The sequence below is a fragment of the Trichoplusia ni genome, chromosome 14, assembly GCF_003590095.1.
Source record: "Trichoplusia ni isolate ovarian cell line Hi5 chromosome 14, tn1, whole genome shotgun sequence".
Taxonomy (NCBI): Eukaryota; Metazoa; Arthropoda; class Insecta; order Lepidoptera; family Noctuidae; genus Trichoplusia; species Trichoplusia ni.
In genome coordinates this window covers 10,600,293-10,622,404 of record NC_039491.1, presented here as the reverse complement: position 1 = coordinate 10,622,404, position 22,112 = coordinate 10,600,293, and the positions used below count along the sequence as shown (strand labels likewise).

Below are 22,112 nucleotides of genomic sequence, written 5' to 3'. Positions count from 1 at the left end.
ATTAAGTTTCTGGTTCATCTCACACTTGGTGGTACACGTCTTACACATACTAAGCACCTTATTTAATACTTAACCTTAGGGCGCTAATTATTTCGTGGGCGATTTGTCGAAATAAGCGTACGAATGATATAATTTGTAACACATTGACCGCTCGCTAATCAAGTGACATTTTGTCTCGCGTACTAACGCAGCAACCTATTATGCTAATACTGAAATAGTCGTTAAATTGCATTATTATGTGGCGAGTTTTAATTGGCGACAATGTAGGTACAACGTAAAATTTAATATTAAAGGTTTTGGGCACATCAGTCCTATTTGTTTAAATACCGTAATTTTTTTTCTTCTTCCAAGTGTTTCAAGTCTTCTTAGCTTTAAAAAGGCTACATAAATATTTTTCCCGTTTAACCAAAAAGAAGGTATTGGCAAGATCATTTTTGTTAGCCGCCCCCGACATGGAAAGAGGATGAAGGCTATTTTTACACGATCGCGACAACGAAACAGATTGTGTCTTCATGAATATTATAATGCGACGATATAACGAACACTAAGTCGCGGTCCAAACGGCACCCTTCGTATCCACACTCAAGAGAAAATTAGTTTCAACATAAATCTATTTACGGGCGTCAAGTTTCTGAATATTTTTTCCCAGCTCCTTGGCAATTTCCATAGCCCCAGTTGATGTTACAAAACAAATTATAAAGTCAACGATGAATAATAACAGCCCACTTGATTCTCTTCAATTCAGTGCGTGCCTCAGATCCCTTTGAGAAGTTTACTAATTAACGAAAACCTCCAGATCTTTGCATTGACTTTCAAGTGTTTGGATTGTTCATTGGGCAATTTGGAGTTATTGTAATGGTAAATAAGTAGAGCACAAGTGTCCTATACTCTGTTAATTAATATTAGTTATAAATGACGTGTTTGCTTAACTCGCTTCAGAATTCCCTGTAAAGATAATTGTGAATGAAATATATTGGTTGGTAAATTCTTCTTGAGAGGCAAAGGCTAATTTAAATATTTTTCTTCATTGAGTTTTTTCAGCCTGAAATTAACATTTCTGTCTTGGCTCTCTTGTTTGCTGCTAATCCCACGCGACTTCTCCTAAAACTTGAGACACGTGTATCCTACATAAATGAAGAACATAAATAACAGAATTAAAATACGAACCTAATTTTAGGAGTCCGTCGGTTCCTCCTTAAGAAATTATATCGTTTCGAAAGTATCACCTAAAAGATAAGTAATTTTCGAACAAAACACCAAAATATACATTTAATTAAGCTGTATTTGTCTTGTAATACGATTGTTATTGTTCATTATTCGTTACGTAATGACATTGTGGTGTAGTAATCGAAAGGTGATCGAGGGAGATTGGTAACCGCTAGCTGTCTAGGTATTCGGCAAAGTTGTTTTTTTTTTTCTCATTTTAGGTAATTTAATCTGTTGTTTGTCTAGCGGCTTATAGGTTTTTGTATGTTGTTAAGCCCGTTAAGTAGACGAAGTTTGTTTTAAACTTATAGAGATTTTTTTCCAGACGTTAACTAGAATAAGGGCCTTGATTATGTTAACAAATGATTAGATGTTATTTTTAGGAATCTCAAATCTTATAGTAGGACTCCTAGGATTACCAAGTCAATATTTTACAAAAGCTCGATTCACGAGTCAGTTTCTATTATTTTGTCACGTCTTAAAAGCTGTATTGACTAGCGGATGGCTGAGCAATATAATATTGCTAGAGCATAAAATACGTCAGACTTCTCATGAAAAATATCTCAAGAAATATATTTTCTCGATTCAGCAGAATTCGTATCTATTTGCTGTGTACGATAACTGGTTGGCAAAATGTTGGGGAAATCGGATTCCCATTTTTGAAACATTTCCGAAGTGTCAGAATTACTGGAGAGAAAAATAAAAGCTGCTTTGGTTTTTCTTGTGTGAGCACTGAAAGGTTTCACTTCATGAAGTAAGTTGACAGTATATATCGACTTCTAAGACTTAAGAGGTTTCGGATGAAAACGATGGATTTAATGATGGAGGTGAATCTTCCAGCAAATGAAGTACTTTGAAATCGAAAAGCTACAATTAAAGAAAAAATAACCATTCCCTTGAACCGTGAGTCATGTATGAACACTTACATAGTTGAAGTATTGTGACTATGGGCAGGATAGAGAAGTTGGTAAAACAGAATACCTGTAACACTTCTTAGAATTTTTAGTTATTTTTTGGAAAACTAAGTTCTTTACAATATTATTACCAATAGAGATATAATAATATGAGAGGTGAGTGGTGGTTTCTGCGGTTATGGGTTAATTCCTTACAGGTAAATTGTTTCCTTTACCTTTATTTATCCTATTAGTTTTGAAATTACAACTCTTGGATTTTTTACACCTCCTAGATCATATTTCTCATTCATTTAGTTGCGGATTCCAAGATAGTCAATCGTTTCCCCTGGGATTGGCTGGGATATACCAAGTTTCAATATTTTGGTGGTATTCGTTGTTTTAATGTTTGTTTTTAAGTATTTTAATATCTTTTTAAAATATTTAAGGCAAAATCTTAGTTTAAATAAAGTATATTTGTTAACAAGTTATCAATTGATCCAAGTAACACGCATGCTCGCGCATACCAAAATTTTAACCTTTGAGTGAATTGCGCTCACTGACAGTTAACACGAATACCGATATTAAGTGAATGTACCGGTTGTTAATGTTATAGCTTATCTTTTTAATAAAGAAGCCCTTTTACCTTATTAATTAAATTTTTTTAAATGATTCATTTACAATTCAATTGTAGACTTTGCACTATTCAATTAACAAAATTGTATGTTTGCGCTATTTTTAATGTTATTTTTTGTACTATGTTTTCTTGTACCCTTAATTTTCATTTTTTTTCGAAGCAATATTTTTACCTTATCAAGTGTAATCGGATGAACAGTAAGATTATCTTGCACCTTGTTCATACAGATATAGAAGTTTACGTTGCGTTTACGTTTTGACTTACAATACTACCAACAAAGATCCAGATTAAACTTTCTTCCAGGTATGCTTGCAAAAGCAAAAAGTACTGATATCTCTACATTTACCTATACATCAATACCCTACAGGGTACAGATCTGTAATAGAGTGTATTATATCATTACGGTCATTTCTTTCCCCCTTCATTTCGTCTGACGCAAGACTACTTAGAAATTATGCTACGGTGTCGGTCTTGTGATCATTTATTTTCTAATCGTCTCGATCTTACTAAGACATTAGATTACATAGTCTATCGATTTCGTCATTGTTGTAAACGTATTTAACAAAGATTTTTTTAAGTAAGCTTTAAAACTTAAAGTCGGTTTTTGAAAAGTGTTGGTAAGTAAACAGCCTGCAGCTGGACATAGGCCTCCCTTAAGGTATGCCATAGAGCCCGGTCCACTGCTTTATGTATTAGGTCACTTTCGGCTCTCTGGGCTGTAATAGGATGATGAAGTAAAGGGCTTTCCAGACTGAAAAATCAAGACTCAGCTCAGGCTAACTGCATAAATAATCGGAAATTTTAAAAAGAAAGTCTGGAGAAAATCTTACGAAGATGGAGGTTAGAAATGTTTAAACATCTTACAATCTAATTAATGAAATGAAATCAATTGTAAACAGATGTTCACCGATCACAATTAAATAATTTACCTCACAACACGAGAATTTCATCATAAATCAACACAATTTACAACGATATTCAGTCTCGGTCTTGTCATGTACCTATTTCTACATTTTACGCATCAACAGTTACGATCTTACGCACGCTGCATCCACCCACGCAACATATTACCAGCCACACCAACCCCTATTACCACACAGTAAAGTACAAAATCCTAACACTTGACCGCAACTGTAAGTTTGCGCGACTGAAGATAGAACACCAGTTTACTTTGATCTTTAAGCTTAAGCAATTTGTTTTGCATACAGGTCAGGTTATACCTGTCGTATATGACTCATAATGCATTGTTATGGTAGGACGCATGCAACGAAGTCTTACATAATGAGGGCTCAATGAGGGGGGGTGAGGGGGGGAACTTCTAACAAGTTTACTGAAGACCTTGGCCGGGTCACGTGACCGGCGCGGATGACACGCGGGTTTTTTCTACCACTGGTTATTATGACGTAGGTAAGTACTCGGTAAATGATTTTAGTGTTTCAGTAGGTAATGTTTGATTGATTATGATTGCGATGTTTTAAGGTTTTTGGGACGCGAAGATTGTTATGAGTTGATTTGTGACGTCATGAGTTAGTGTCAGGTGTTTTTGAGTTAACTGTTTGAGCATTAAGAGAGTGTGTTAGAAAATAAATAGATGGAAGAACGACCATGTGTAAAGAGATTTTGTTATTGTATTTGCCGAAATGATAGGCTATAATGTTTAAAAGCACCTAGAGATGACTCTAGGTGCTTTTATTTTATATTATATTATATTATTACAGTCATGAGACTGTAACGTTCTTAAAATGCCTGAAGAACGGTCCTATTTGACATAAAAACTTGTGATTTTAATGAGGCTTTGAATTTCACATCGCTTATTTTCTGTTAGGAATAATAGGCTACTCTAAAGAATGAATTGAAACAATGTACATATAATCACCCAAGAAATTTCGCCAAACATCAACCGACATTCGCCTTTCGTTAAATAGAGACGTGCGAATTGATATTACTTAATACTTATGTTTATAAAGGCAGTTCGCCTTCGTGTCGGATGCATCTAAAAGTGCAGTCACAACGAACAGAGTGTTCAGCCGTCAAGGCTGCCATCCGCGGAATGCGGAGAGATCGTTCTCTGGCGCAACACTGTTTTGCAAACCCTCTTGCTTTGAGCACCAAACAAACATATCTGTACCGACGGCGAAAAATAGAACTAAGTAAATATTAACGTTGAAATGATCGGTTCTGGTAGAAAAAGAGCATCAGTAGCGCTGTATCCAACCGCAAATATAACTTTGTATTATTCCAACGTTTGATGCGCAAGTTTATATCCGTTTTTATATTTAGAATGGTTTGCATTATGGCGAGGTATGGCACTGTCAGTCCCTTCGAAAGGTCAGTGTGTATGACCCAGTTTGTTTGAACATCATATATAGCACTTGTTCCATGTAACGTTGGATGTATAGAGTCAGTCATGGAGGCTGTCAGCTCTTGATAAAATGATTGATGGTTCTGTTTATAAATATTTATGTTCATGAATAAAACATTATTGTTTATACATTTGCATTTTGCAATGTATCTTCACAAGTTATGAGCTTTGATTTGTACTTATTGATGTTCTTGTTGCTTTATATCTAGTTTTATGTTTCTTTTGTAATAATTGAAAAGCAAAGAGAGTAAATAATTTTGGTCTTTAGTCATTCAAATAGAAGTTAATTTTGGTGAGCTTAATTTGTCATTTGAAAAAAACATTTTTTTATTAGGCACACTTACCCTTCTTTTTGTAGTTAAGTTTTTGGTCTAAAGTGCTTTTCTTACAAAACACATTAACCGTAACGTTCCATTGTCGTTTCATCACCGGATCTGATCACAACCTCGCTAAGCAACTTATAAATTGCGAATAATCATCGTACAAGTCATCTATCATTTTAGCTAATGTATTTGTGATAGGTTAACAAGATGCTATTGCATTGTCTTTGGATCGGGCAATCATTTATTATTATTGCGAATTGTGACCGCTATTCATTTCTCATCGAACTGTCACAGCTTGTCTCCGCCGATGGATAGATGGCGTTACTGTCTTCGTGTAATGAATGGGTACTGAAATGCTTCTGTTTGTACTTTTTTCTTGTTCTCTCAATGATTTGTTCAATGACCAACAATTTGTCGCGAGTATAACGGATTGCATTGTTTTCAATGGAGACATATTACTTCCATATTTAGACGTTGAATCCTGGTAAATAAAATTATGTTTTAAAACGCAACAGTTTTTTCTTCATTTTTATTATTAAAAATCTTTACTTGCGATAGAAGTCGACTAATGATGGTATTATTAACTTAATGACACCTCGAGAGCTATTACATAGTGGGGACTGGCGAGTAACTGACCGCTTTATTATGAACACACCGTATATAAATTCAGTGATAAATAATATTTAAAGTTATCAAATATGTTAAATCTTAGAGTAATTTTTACTCATAGACTTAAAAATGCCTTATGTAACAATGTTTGCGGTTTTCGAATCGAACCTTTTCTTCAGACATAACAATGTATACGGTACTTAGTATTTTAAGTAAAAATAATTTTCGAGAGTAAATATTAAATAAGCATATTATTTTTGAAAATGTTACCTCAAACTCCCACCTCCATCCTCCACAGTTACTATTACAGAATCCATAATCAATTTCTTCAACATTCATCTATTTTAAGTAAACGCAACAAGCAAAACTAATTTAAAGCAAGCCATAAAATGTCGACCACTAACCGACGTGAAAACGCACAAATGCAACATTCACACGAACATTCATAACGCGATCATTCATAGGTGATGTATTCGATTTGAAAATGTTACATTTTGCGACTTTTTCTCATTCCATCGTTCGCTACGATCTGTTATTGCTTACCATTCATCATATATCCCGATGCGGATTGCAATTGCACTATAAATGTTTGTCATTTAATTTAAATATGTTTTTCTGAAGATATTAGGGATTGAATGATATTCCTCCAACATTGTATGTTGGAGGAATATCATTTATATTGTATTTGTTTTTAAAGCGGAATTATAAATATATGATCAGCGATACCTTCGATATAGTAGGGTTCCTTTTTTCCCCTTTCTTTTGGTTTGGAATAAAAAAGATAATATCTCGAATATGTACACATCCAGTTATTACTTAGATAATGAAGCAATTGCACACCAAAAGTAGTCTATATGAGCGAATTCAGCAGAATTCTCGTCAGATCGACAAATAAGTCGCGTGTTCGTAGCTAGCTTTAACCAACACCTTTTCCTTAAGAAAAAAAGTTACAGTTGTGGAAGCGAGACGCCGCTCTGCGCCATGTATAGCGCTATCTGGCTTTACGAACTGCAACGGTCTTACCGTTACATGTAGTGGTAGCGGCAAGGCGGTATCGGATAAAATTTTCAATTATCGACTCGCGTCGTCTCCTCCGTTTAATTAAGGACCGCAAAGGTTCTGGAAACCTTATGTAAGATGGTTCACCGACGACCAGTAATAGAGTATTTTTAATTAATTTAAAAGACATTTTGCTGTAAAGAGGTAATTATAGATTGATAACTTGTTTTATGCTTTTTTGAAATGAGAATTTCCAGACGGTAATTTTCAATTTCTTTTTCTTACAATAAATATTATCAGCTGTCTCAAGAAAGAGGTGGTGTTCTGAAAAAGTAATAAAAATAATTAACTTTGCTTTAGATCCTTGAAATGTTTATGATATATTCTTGTCTTCTGAAAAAGATAGAACAGGAGATATTAACTTGAATGTAAAGTATAGCAATTAAATTCCTCATTGACAATTTACGCAACAACTTTTACCGTCTAGACATATCAAATAATCTAACAGTAGTAGACACAACAATATACAATGTAAACAAGCCACAGACGTAACTGTGCGGTAGGCCCGGTAACCGGCGCTAGGCGGTGCGCGTGCGCAGAGCGTAGCGCGTAAGTAGCGCGGTGCGGCGCCGGCGCAGCCCGCCCTTTGTGAGCGACGCGCGCCGCCGACCACATCGACGTATTAGGCTTTTGACTGGTTTGACGTTCATACCGTTTTGTATTTACTTAGAAATTACGTATTCTTCTTATGATGGTTCTTAGTAAAAATTTTATTCCAAAGTTTGCTACGAGAGATGCACTTCATGGGACCTTCTTTTTACACTTATGTGTAACGAGACAGCTGTGGCCATATCTCTGTAGCAATACTTTTACGACTTATCTAACCTTTCAAACTCTGCAAGGCAGATTTTTAGGAGGAATTTGATAGCTTTCCACTTTGGAATCTCTTCTATTGAATTCAAACCTTCATATTTGGACGATAGCTTCTAGAAAAAATATTTTTATTTTAAAATAAATTGCTGTTAATTAGTTTAGCTAAAACTCGAGAACGGCTGAACCGACTTTACAAATCTTAGTCTTGAAATGTTTGTAGAACTCCAGGAAACATTTAAACGGCGATAAAATATGGAATAGTTGCAAAAAGTATCTAAGTTTTGTATTTTTGTCTGCATGGACTGTAAGGCGATACGAAGTTTACCGAGATATCTACTAGTTTATATAAGTCGGAAGAAGAAAATAACCTTCTACAGAAAGCGAAACAAAACAAACCGACTCTAAATTACCAAGTTTATAATCTGGAACCTAATCAAATAATATTAACTGTGGAGTAACAAATGGCGAGCAGACGTCAGCCACAATCCACTCGTAGTTCACAAGTCAGAAGACGTAACTCGTGGTCTATGGAAGCAATTTCCTCTTCTATCTGTGTGGGTTTGAAGAATTATTCTACTTTGTTCTCTTTATTGTTTTTATATTTAATTTGTTTGATTTAATGCCTGTTTGTGCTGCCCGCATCTCGTTATTGTATTTTTAAATTTGCTATCGGAAAATTTTATTCTATTTTTGTTTTCTTTGTATAAAATTATCGGAAAACTTCAACGCCAATTTACAGAAATGTCGAAATATAGATAGTGAAAGTGCAAAGGTCGTTTCGTTTATTCAGAAATAGGGTTCTTTAAATAGGTACTTTAAATAGGGTTGACTTTTCAATGTTTTTCGTACCCCAAATATCTATAGCAAAAGCTGTTTATTCTTAAGTGATATAATTTATTTTGGACTCAAACTGACCTATCAGGCTAATGCCTAATTGACTACTTTTTTTGCTTTTCTATTCTTAAAGGCGTTCAATTCCTCCCTTATCTCAACTTAGATCTTTCCTGTGGCTTCCTCTATTGGGGAATCACACCTTTATAAATATAATAGCAATGCAAGTGATTGAACAAACAAATACTCATGCTGATAAAATACCCATTTTCCTCAACAATTTCAAGCGCAACTTTTCACAATAGCCGTAAATAAATGTTTCCTTTTCGAGATAAGGCATGAATCATTGTTTAATGACAAAAAAACGCTGCGTAGAGAAAAACTGATTGCTTTAGTTCTGCCTAGTCACTGTTTTGATAATCATATATTGATTCCTATTTAGTTTTTTGGATGGACATGCAAGGACGTATGGTAATAGTTGCGATAACGTGCGGTCCTCGTGTCCGCTTTCGAGCTTCGGAAAAGTAATAAAGTTATTTAAAAGGTATCCGCTTTTAAATGGATTTGTCACGATTTTTTTCTTTTTGTCCTACGTCTGGAGTTAGTCAAGATCTTCTCATTGGTGATACTTAAATGCGTAGGTTGATAGAAATATCTTAGAGAATGAATAAAATGTTTTTATCTTTGAGCTGATAATTAACGGTGGTGGCATAATTTTGGAATTAATTTAAAACTCTATTTACATCTTAGTCCCAATTTTACCTTACTAAACGTGAATCAAGCTAATGACTTCTCACATACATCTTTAAAAAGCACTCAGAAAAATCACAAATACCTCAAATTTTGCGATCTTGTCACTAAGCGCGATGACGTCACGGCTAAACATATTTCTTCTTCAAAAAGTATAAAAGGACTCGCAAAGGAACCAGTTCCCTTGACATTGAGACCTAGATTAGTCGCGAACTCAATTTTAGTACAAATAAAGCAAGGAGGCCGCGACGGAGCTGACTTCCATTAGGAATTGTAAAGATTCAAGATGTTTCAAACCAAGGACCTTCAAGGACATTAGGGAGAGTTAATTATAATTATGAATACCTGATTTATATTTTTGTTATAAAGTTTGTACTGCTCCTTATGTCTCATTATTTCAAGGGCCATTTTTTGTTTCGAAAATGTTATCAATTGAGAAAGTGCGGACGTTTTCAATCAATTGAAGAACCGGTAAGTGCGAGTCGGACTGAACATTGAGGGTTCTATACAAACAGGCTAAAGAGAAATAAGATTGCAAAAATGTTTCTTACCTCAATTTTAATTTGTCTTTTATTAAACAGAAACAAGTTACCTGAGGAAAAATCGGCTGTTACGTTTCATAGTCAAATGGATAGATAGCGGAGCACTAGCGAGAGGGTTTTATCTTTCAGATACGGAATCCTAAAAAAAATATGTCAGTAAGAATGAAAAGCGTTGACGTTTGACGTTGAAATCTTGTTTCTTTAGACATTTCTTATTTTTTTACGATGACTTGAACTCTTATTCTTTTCATATTTAAGACATTACTTGAATAAATAATTTCATGCCTCATAATGTTTTTTCAGAGTCGGACAAGTAAATTGTACCATAATAGATAGTTATTAGTATTTTTTTCCATACTTTCAAAGGTATAAAGAAAGTCTTCCGTAAGGTCAATGCGAAGTATGGAAAGAGCAGGCGGAAATACAGCTGCTTGACCTTTTAAATGTTAAAACTTGTTTCTATACTTATTACCTATTATGAGACACATTGTATTTATTTTTTGAGTAAAAGTAGCTTCTTAAACAATATATTCGGATTATACGTTAGTACGTTTAAGTTAATCGTTAAGATGTGTTATATACAGTTGATTATTATGTACAAAGACTGCACCGATAGCGGAGAGTTTCGTTTCTCGCGGAAAACAACCATTTGTGTTATCCAAGAATGCTTGTTCTTAGTCTGGGTCTCTTGTGAAATCTTATTCCGGGAGACGTATAATATCGATAAGATTCACTTTTAAATGAAAATGGGCCTGTACTGAAACGATTTCTATCCGAAAATGTGTGGGATATATTGGGCTGGATAGGTTAGAATAGAATAGAAGAGGCAATAAAAAACCGATTTATTTCGTTAATTACATATGTATATATATTTCGTCATTGTACCTACTTAGTGCTTTCTCTCCTTGTCGCCTAAGTTCATAAGTGGCACGAGGAACCTGACCGACCGATACCGATATACATTGTAATGTATACGCGGGCTTTTAGGCAAATGGATGTTAGCTGACTGACCCATAAACCGTTTCATTGCTTATGATAATAGCTAGCGTTACGGGGCGCATGTAATGTAAAGTGTTGCTTGAAGCCTTACTCTCCTCTTAATAATCTCGTGTAAGATTTTTAGGTTTTAGCACACAATGGTGCAGTATTATTTGCTTATATTAAATTTTTTTGATGGCATGGTCAACTTTTGACTTGCCCCACGTTGGGCGCCATTAGTGTTGACGGTTTTGTCAAATTTTATCTTGTCATGTTTTTACTGTTTCTGAAAATTATTATTAGATATATAAATTCTAAATGACTTGTATGCTCTTCACGATGTAAAACTGAGTGAGCACTCTCTTATCGTACTTTGAATAATAATTCTGGCACGACGGTTCAATAACCTCTACTTGTAGGCGGACAGCCCTTAAAATAACTCTCTTTCAGCGTTTATTTATTCATCGACTTACAACATATCAAATTTATGATAATATCACATTTATTCAGAATTTTCTTCCGTTTGAGTGGTCACGTTAAGCTCATTAAATCTTAATTTAAACATGAACCAACAAAAAATAAAAAAATGAGTCTATAAATACAGAGTCTAAAATATTCCATAGGCAAACAAATGAAATTCGTGTTCATAGTTTCCCACCGGCGTCACAGTCCGGCCGAGCTGTCAAAGCCAGCGCATAAATGCATGGAACTGTCCAAAAAAACTCCATACAAAATATTTTATCCTTTAAAGAGAGGACAGATTTGTACACAATATACATCGTGTTGTAAATCCGTGTCCACACCGACGCATCGGATCTCATGCACAATGGCTACTGTACAACGAATGCATATTTATAGGGAATTTTCCACCGAACGCCTTTGCAGATCCCATTCTGTTTGATGTATTTTAATCCTCGTTCAATGGCGATAGACTTAAACCTGGTTAAGCTTTTCATTGATGGAATAAACATGGAAAATGTGCTTTGAATACGTTGTGTTATTTATGGATTTTTGTTAAAGGATTCTCGGTTTTATATTTACTCGTTTAGGTGAGGGAGGGATTTCTTTTTAAAATGTTAACTGGTGAATAAAAGGCCTTGAACGATATTTTATAGATTTTCTGAAATCTTACATTTAATGCAATTTTTTTAAATTGATTTCTTGACTCAGAATATTTCATCACCATCATCATTTATTTGAACATTTGAGTTTATTTATATAACGTTTTAAAACCAACGTGAGATGAATTAACTTAAAATGTGTGACTTGTATTTAAAATTTTGACTGAATAAATTGCCTACAGTTTAAATCAGTATACACTGTGTTTGTATATGGATGTTTATCGTCAAAAAGGTGTTAGATCGGTTAACCGCTTGTCAAATATATTGCGGCGGAGCGGTAATCGTAGACTGCACGCGGGTCTCGGGTCGCTGCGGATGTGAGGCAATTTAATTTACAGTGTTTTATATCACCAAATAAATGTTCATGCATTTAAATTCCTGTTTCTAACCTGTACAGATTTTGAATTTATAAGAGGATAGCGTTTGCTCGCTAATTGATTGTGATTCGGCCGGATTGCTATTGATCCGGTACATACAATAAAATTAAAACTGACTTCTAATTTCATGTTATTTTTGTTTCAGGTATGTTTACTATTTATGAGGATTCCGATCTTGATTGGTAAGTGAAGAATTAATTATCATATTTGTCAATAACAACATCAGTTACATCAATAGATAACTTTAAATGAAATCCAAAGTATAACGACCAATCTTCATCAGTCGTCGCGTCTTTAAACTTCACAAACAAAGCCACGTTCATAACTTAGTTCGGAGTTCTGAAGGCTTAGCTCCATGTCTTAGAGTAAGACTGTTGCAGTTGTAGAAAAGAAACACCGCTATACATTGCGTAGCTCGTTGTCTCGCTTCCACAAAAGGAGATGACTTAAGGGGTGGTGTTAGGTAGAGCGACTGTTCTCGACTTTGACATTTCGCAATAAAAGCTTCGCTCGGAAACTTCGTCACCTATACAATTACAAATGAATGACTGCGCTCGAATTTTCTTGACGATTGAAACTGCAGCTGAGCGTGGGTTGCATAAAAGAGAACTTGAACTGAAACAAATTGTTTCTTTGTAAACGTATTTTTGCTGCTTAACTTAAAAGTGGCTATTTGAAAACTATGTAGGGTTATTTCGGGTTCTACTTACATATTACATATGCTTCTGAACGTATTTTTTTAAACTGTTCTTGCGTAGACAGTGACAGAGCGTAGCGATCTATTAAAAAAAAATGGTCCGAAAATTACAAAATTGTAGTACTTAATGAAATATTTATACGTATAGATTATAACCAGGATTAATTCAAAGGATAGTTTTATCCCGATTTTATGTTCCCGTGGGATCATTTTCGACTTGTAGCGGACGGTCCCGTGGACAACACCTAGTAACGTCATAATGTTATTAATAGAAATAAAAATGAAATGCTTAATTAATTGTTCCACCATATTCATCACGATACAGACAAATCGCGAAGTAGCGAACACATAATGTTTCAAAATAACGAGCTCCAAGTGTAACGATTGTTGTTACAAATTGTATTTATTAAAACTTCAACAAACATTAACACATACAGTTTGAGTATTCGCTGTGTTGTTGCTCATTTGTTTGGTAAAGTTTACCGGCCTGATTCCTTACAACATATTATACACGTGTATGGAGTATGGTTCGGGCACGTTATGCAGAGGAATGAGAGTCATGTGGTGAGGAAGGTGTTAAGTATGGATGTGGATGGATATAGGGGAAGAGGACGACCAAGGAAACGATGGATGGATTGTGTGAAAGACGATATGGCTGCAAATAATGTTTCTTGTGAGATGACGTCAGATAGAAAGGTATGGAAGGAGAAGACATGTTGCGCCGACCCCATATACTAATTGGGATATGGGTAGGGGAATGATGATATGGAGTCTATTTCTTGAAAAGAGGTTGAATCTGCTGTCACAGCAGATTACACTTTGAAGACAAATGCTTTCTAAGTTTACCCACACTATCTGTCAGAGTCGAAATGTAAAGTTTAACAATAAGAAAACAAAAACACTGGATGCATTTTTTAATAGGGAGCATCAATCATACATGCAGAAATTGTGTTTTAATGTGAAGAAGGGATGGATTTTAGGTAGAAAAGATAATGAGGTCCATCAGGATATTTAGAAAAAAATACCCCCTGGCGAAATTATTCTTTAAAAACAACACCTTTTATGTCTCATAAAATTTCTAACATGCTCAGACCTATTTTGAAATTTCCGCGTCCCTTTCTTTTCATTTCAATAAGAAAAGGACGGCAAGTCGACAAGCTTAAGATTAGTAGTGACTGATGGAGTTTACAGTACAGCGTCTGTGCGTCTGTGCCATTAATTACGACGTCGTGTGGTATTCGAAACACGTACAGCTGACAAATGACCACGGGGACAGCGAAATGTAATTATATTATTATAAATATATGGGACGCTCAATATTATTGCACTGGTTAATTTGAATGTGGGTGTTTCAAACGAAAGGTCAAAAATATGTACGGAATACGCGATGATATGAGAAGGAAGGGATTGAATACTGTGATGAGGAGTAGTGAAGCTGGTTAAGGTGTGAGAATATATTGCATGTTGCAGTACATTGCGGGGTGACGCCGCTTGGGAATCATTCATAATCAACCGTCGGAAGTAATGTACTACAATTTAATCTTCACTGCCTAAATATGCCTTTAAATTATTAAGCCGCAGTAAATGTTATGGTCAATATTAAACAAAAATATAATTTAGAATTTGCTTGAAATTGCTGTCCGAAAGGCAAAACAATTTATTTTTGTTAGGCCTTTTAATTAATTACAAAGTATCCGCAATGTTTGGTATACAATAGCTTTACCCTTCACGCCTACGACTTCTCAATAAGCCAACGTTTACCTGGAAGGGCTGGCGCACATATGACGAAGAAACGTAGGTAATTTTAATTACATTCAAAAATGAACTGTAAACCTACGTGTTAAGGTGAAAAATAATTAAACATTGTGTGAGTAAATTTTGGCAGACATTAATGAACTTTAGCTGAAATACTTTAAAGTATATATTCGATTACCACAAAAATCCTTTACGGTTTATAAGTGGCAGCCCTAACAAAGGTACACATGACGTTTAATGTTTAACCCTATATTACGTAAGTGAAATTAATTATGACGAGTTACCCTCGATGTACTCACGTATACGAGAGTGATTGAGCCCGGTTAGGGCTCATTCAAACGAGTCGGAAATTACGTTCGAGTTGCAATACATTACGGAGCCACGCCGTTCTGGTGTTAAGAATTTGGTATCATTGCGCGCAATGTCTCGCAACTCACTCGACATCCTCGCCTCGTCTATATGGGGCTTTAGGGGCAAGTGACGTCACTCCGCCGCAATCAAGTGTTAATTAGTCACGTTTACATAGTTTTATTAATTATGACGTCAGGTGTGTTTTGTTCGTTTGCGTGCATCGATTCGGGGAAGTTGGTTGCATTAGCCGCGGTGGTTTAATTTGTATTGTTATTTTTTTTACGCTTTCAGCCATTATTACTATTATTGTGGTTCTGAGAAATATGGTATAAGACGTCATTTAGCCAGACAAATTTTAAACAACCTTAACCTTTATAAAAATTGTAACTAATAGATTTTATTGGCGACAATTTTTGTGTTATATTTAAATAAAATACATACATGTTTGTTTACATGCTTACACACAAAAGTTTGTTTACGCTGATATAAAAGAGAAGTGATTACAGCAAGCTGTTTTTTTTTTCCACATTTTTATAAAAAATATTTTAAGTGACAATATAAACAGCGAGCTGACGTTGTAAATCAGTGGAACAGTGGAAGCGCCAAGCGTGCACAGGATACGTAACGAGAACACGCCTCGGAGGAAAAACTGAAATATCATCGTTAAATCTGTAGTGTTGACGTAGTCCACACTTAGAGAGAGGGGGCAGAAGTATCGTGACGATAGAAATGTTTTTTTTTTGTGGTTTTCTTTCTTTTTGGAGATCTAGTTTTGTGTATATTGTAATTTTTTAATATGTCTCGTTATTCATTGTGCATGTTATTTAAATCCAAATCCTCATTTCTGGGTTTCTTTCCGCATTTAACTTGAATGTTTGTGAAAGCTCCGCGACACAACGATTGAATTCTTTAATGTGGGACTCGTCTTTAAATATTTAAAAGAATGCATTAGTTCGGGAAGCGTTGATAAATATTAAAAGTTTCAAATATAAAAAGTTAAAAGACCCAGATATAGCTGTCTCTAAAATTGGGTTTTATTCAGATTTAGCATTGAGCATATTTAAAATAAACGAAAAGCGCAAGTTACAGTACAATACAACAAAACAAAATTACATCTAACGTAGTTCGCAGTGAAACTTCTGTGTGACGATTTGAAGCGGCTATAACGTGAGCCGTGATTAATTGTAGCGATGTCAAGTCTGCAACAAGTGGGGAATTTCGATTTCACAGAAAACTGCCTTCACTCCGGCTGAATATATATTTTTCAGTGTTGTGTACTCACTACCCTCGATTTAGGTCTGATGGACCCATTTAGTATTAGATTGGTTTCATCAACGAGATAAAGAAACGGATTTTCAAGAGAACTTACGGTTGATGAACTCTCTTTTCATGTTACAAGTGATAGAAAACGTTTGTCTGATAACACTTTTGACAAATTATATTATTGATGTAACCTCTAAAGAAAAATAAGAACTGAGTGATAAAGTTTTATTAATGTGCTCCCGTTTTCAGCCTTATCCAAGTTGATTTGTTTTTCGTTACAAAAAAAAACTCTTTTATTTATTACCATATTATAAATTTAATAATGTTTTAATTTTACGAACATTTTAAAATCGATTAAAAACTTTTAGAGTTATCAAATCAATTAAAACAAACATTTTATGACGTAATAAAAACGTATATAGAGTCAGTTTTATTGATCAACGTATACGGTACTTTTTGCAAAGTAAATTCATTTCTCATCTATATTTATCTTTTTAAAACGAACCAAGGAGGTTTATAAAAAACTTTTTATAAACGCGAATCCTGTGTATGGCGTGTTTTCTTTAGTGAAAATATCCTTGACCTAGTTTTATTTATTTTCCCTTATTCCTTCGAATTGGGTCGCGGCTTTTGTTACCAATGTGGTAATAGAAATCTAAGAATAGATGCAAACAGTAAATGTAGAAAAAATATCATAGTTTCAAAAGCTATGCCTTCTCTTATCATACGTATCATATTACACATTTTTCATATGAAAATATGATTGGAAGAAGTACGTATCACTTAATAGTGACTCCTAATCTGCACTTAATCCTGTCTTTTACCACTCGTCTCCATACTGTGTCTACACATGAAAAAAAATGATATAGTATGGCAATGTGAATCGTTATTATATAGATTAATCTTCCTTTATCATAAGGCTACCATAATTAAGGGTGAGAACATATTATTATAGCCTCAGTTTAATCATCTCTCTTCTGTAAGTCTCGCAATGTAATCAACATCACTAGGTCACCATAAAACCCGAAAGCTATAATCGACACGTGTAATCTCGATGTATTAAGACGGATGGCAACCAATTCGCCTGTTTCATGTCGCTGGGCAGAAGCCCACGGGTGGGCGGGGCGTGGGCGACGGCGCCGCCACCCCGACAGCCTAGATTAATTTGTTTGCGGAAAAAAAATGTTTCGTACAATTTTTCGCGCTGTTCTCATTTTAATAGGACAAATTAAATAATTTATTTTGTTCAAGATAACATAAATATAATTCAAATTGTTTGTTTTTTGTTAAGAATAACGTTGATGAAATTAAATGGGTTTTTTTTTAGTTCAAGAGTTTGGTAAAAGCTACGTGTTGAGTGGGACTTAAAAGCTTTAAGAGCTCTATGGATTGTCGATAATAATTAGTGAATTATAATGGCACAAGATCCCAATCATTCGACATTCAAGATTCCAATATCCACTATTATGTTCGAATTACAAAATTAATTATCTCGAAAAATCTTGAAAAGCTCTCAACCATCTACTGTAGTATTTCCGTAGTGCCAGAAAATGAATAATAAAAGAAAATGTTTCAAAACAAGGACACTACTCCACAAGGTTCAGATGCCTTATAAAGTAATTTTATCTGAGATGAAAGACCTTAATTTCGGTAAGAAGAGCCTTCTTACTCCCTGCAGGTACTTGACACACTCCCATCCTGTTAACATTTACACATATTGTGTGTTCGTGTGAGCTGACAATTTTCCTCACTTCGCGACCTTTAATCATCGCTGGGGAAGTAAAGTAATCATCTTATTTGTCGCCTTTAGGCTGCCATACACCCGCCCAGACATGTGACATAGTTTCTGTTCGAATTGTTTCTTATTGAAAAGGCATGCTGTTTATCATTTCATATGCTTGAGCGATTTGGACAATGCTATCTTTTGTGAAGATGTCATGTGCTATTTTGTTCGAATGGCTCGAGTAGTACAGTAAATAAGGGTGTTATAAGCTTGACGTATCTGTCTGCCTGTATGCCATAGCTTCCGAACGGATTAAGCGACTTGATTTAGATTGTTTTATATTTAAGGTGAATATGTGCGTATGTGTGGTATTTCAAAGTAGTGCGGGTAAAGGTTTATATTGTCTTCGGTATTTTTATTTTATATTATGTTTTGTCCGCTTAAAGCATTCGATCGTGCGTTCAATCCAAAAAACTGTTTAGTTTCAACATATTATTTAATATCATGCAGTGTTGCAGATACAAATCGTCCGTGAACAAGCTGCCTTAGATTCATCTTGTTTTATAAGAAAGCTCTTTGAATCATACATAAGGGATCCTGTTTGTGTAACATCACGCTTGTGTCTTCCAAGGGTGGGTAGAAGTATAGAAGCACATTGCTCCCACTTCTTGTCACTCAGATTAAGTCCTACGCAAAGACGAGCTTATTTCTATACCTAGCAGCTTTGGATAACAAAGTAGTATATTAATACTTTGTTGTATTTAAAGATATCTTGATCGAAATACGTGATAAAATACTGAAATAGATGATGATAGCGGAAAATTTATTTTCTTTATATACCAACCTGTTTTAACAGGTTTTAGGATGTGAATTCACACTCAATTACTTGTTAATCTACCTACGTTAATGTTGCTCCTTCAGAATCCAGTCCATCCAAAGGTTGTCTGTAAAAGATCGCTTTTAGTCCACCCATTGCGACACCATTTATCTATTTATTTCTATAAAATCCTATACCTATGTGGTGTGCAATAAAGAATATTCTATCTATCTACGTTACTACAATCTAAGTTATTAAGTCGCAACAAGACTAATTCTTTAGCTAAGTACTAGTATTCGGGCTCTCCATTCAAAGTGAACTTGTAATAAGATACTGAAGTGAGTGAAATCATAGGTCTCAATGGTGGTCGTCATTTGTTTGAAGTGTGTTAAATGTAGGCGAGTAAGAGTTGTTCACGAATGTTTTGAGTGCTGATAGGTTGGAGTTTGCTTTTGGAGGTAGTATTGTTTTGATAGTAACTGTCGTGAGAATGATTCATTATTAAATGATGTAACGGTTTACTCACGCGTATTTATCGGGGTAGCCCGACTAGTTTCGGACCCAACCGGAGTCCTTAATCATGAGCAGACGCGGCGGGATCGCGAGTCGAAGTCGAAGTTCGACTCGCGATCCCGCCGCGTTCGACTCGCGAAACTAGTCGGGCTACCCCGATAAATACGCGTGAGTAAACCGTTACATCATTTAATAATGGTAGTATTGTTTTTGTCGTATTAAAGAGCTTTTTTATAAGCATTAATTATGACATTTACTTGACTTTTTCAAAAATGACTTTTTCTGAAATAAATAAATAAATAAAAAAAAAATACCATCACTTCTCTTAAAATAACATATCAGCATAAAAACAGCAGTCAAAACAAACACCAAAAGACATCAAGACTTATATTTCCATTACCGTAATTCATAACAGTTTGGGTAATCATAAACATGTTGGTAATATCAATTCTGAGGGAAACAGAAAGAAAACAATTACTGTGGTAAGCGCGGAGATATGTCGGCCTAAGTAAAAGTAAGTAACGCCATAAAGTAACAATACGGTAATGTGACAAAGGGAACCGTTATGTTAGCACTCGCTTCATGCGGGAGGGGACTTGGTTCCGTAGTGACACTTTTTTGTTTTGAGATGTTGTTGAAATGTTTTTGTGGCTTTACAGCGACTGTTCACTTAGTGGTCTTGTTGAATGTGACTTTATTGTTTTTGGTAGTCGCAGGGCAGAATGCGGAAGGGATGCTTTTATTTAAATGTTGTTAGTTGCTTCTTAATGGCAGACAAATTGCTTAATAAAGAATCATGTTTTCGTAAAGATCTCGTTTGGGTTGAATTTAAATGTGATTCAGAGCTGTAGAGGTAGGTTAATGGAAAGAACTATGTCCAGAAGAACTGCTTTTAGGTTTGTTGAGTAATGACGGTGATTGAAAACCTTGTAGGTAATACACGTAGTAAGACACTCTTTTTACTTAACTTTAACTTTGAAAACCAATTTTTAATTTTTATCATTTGAATATTTCTAAGAATTTTTAGTTTTAAAACCTTTCTAATTTCTAGTTTGAAAACTATGAAAATTTCAGTCTCTATTAACCGAAACTCATTTCTGTTTCATGAAACTTTCTAGAATTTTCTCTAAAACAGTGTACACAACAGCTAGAGCTAGTTCAGACGCTAACCGCTACTACACACCACGGTTTACAGCCACAACTTTGAACCAGACTTTGTTCCTCGCATGTTACCGTCATAGTTTAAACTTACTGTCTACCTTAAACTTTGTATCGCTTTAACAATGGGAGGTCATACTGAAATGGAAACTTTGAAAAATTCCAGTCTTTGAATTTTTTATAAAGACCTTCCAGAGACGTATTAAAGTTATAAAATGCCGTTTTGAAATGCACTCAAGGGATATCTTTGGGAATGTTTGAAAAATTGCGGAATTGGTGTCGAGAGGCATGTTACAGTTTTAAAACTATAACATTGTGCTTACGGAAGAGAATGACTAGTCTTTGCCTTTAACTATTGGGACGTTTCTCCTTGCATTATTTTTATCTTTTAATGGATAAGTTTTAACTGCATTTTAATATTAAGATTCAGATATTATGAACAACAAAAATGATTTAAGGCATTCTATTAGAGTATAAGCAAACTGAGAGCATCGTCGAAAAACGAAAGCGTATCAACGGAATATTTTCTACGGAACCCTAAGCAAGCCACAAAGCAATGTACTGTAGTTATAAATAATGAAAGCTGGGACGCGAATGCGGAGTAGTTTGTGTTATCACGACGCTCGCCAGGGAACAATCAGGGAACTTGCAGTTTTGTTACACTGTATTTGGAAACATAGATATGCGAAAAAAGGTTGGTTTTTAGGATATTTTATTAAGAAACGTTTATAGGTTAAATATGATGAAAGTTTAGTTAAGTGGAAGCCCGCGGTCGGTGCATGAAGGATTGCAAGGCATTACCATACACTGACACAAAAACACGGATGACGTAGCACGGCGGTTCAGATTTAGTCAGTAAGAGTCTGAAACTACCCATTGCCGAAGGAGTGGGTGTCCATGAGGATTCCCCCGCCTTAACAAAAGAAATAGGTTTATTTATCTACAATTGTTGACTTTGGAGCCGGGTACAAAATGAATTCTTCTTTTTCCACTCGCATATTGCCAGATAAATTCTACCAAACTTCAGCCATGTTTCTTCTTCCTGCTTTACAAAATAGAACCCTTTTTTGTACAAATGTCAGTATATTTATATACATAGAGCGTGTGCCCTTAATTCTAGGGGTTCCTTAATTTGCATACCGACGGGGCATGCATGTCCCGATACCCAGGAATTTGAAATACTTTAATACGTATCCTTTTCGGTTTGGGAAACTAAATGTAGTGACCCCTGTTTTAAACCTTGCCTACCCTGATATTTATTCCTTTTAAAAGATTTTGGTAGTAAAATTATCCATTTTACGACAGTTTCTGTATATGTTTATTAAATTGAAAGCATA

The 22,112-nt window shown here is 35.0% G+C and overlaps 1 protein-coding gene across 7 annotated transcripts in view; it reads left to right on the top strand.

The window, feature by feature from the left end:
• The window catches only part of LOC113500707, a 175,898-nt gene that overhangs the window by 67,165 nt on the left and 86,621 nt on the right, over positions 1–22,112 (top strand). Inside the window, exon 3 of one of the 7 annotated variants that reach the window (XM_026881589.1) lies at positions 12,644–13,329. The exons of the other annotated variants lie outside the window; for them this stretch is intronic. Coding sequence (XP_026737390.1) covers positions 12,644–12,688 — 45 coding nt within the window. The 3' untranslated portion in view covers positions 12,689–13,329. Of the gene's footprint in view, positions 1–12,643; positions 13,330–22,112 lie in introns of those variants that run through there. 7 annotated transcript variants of the gene reach the window in all.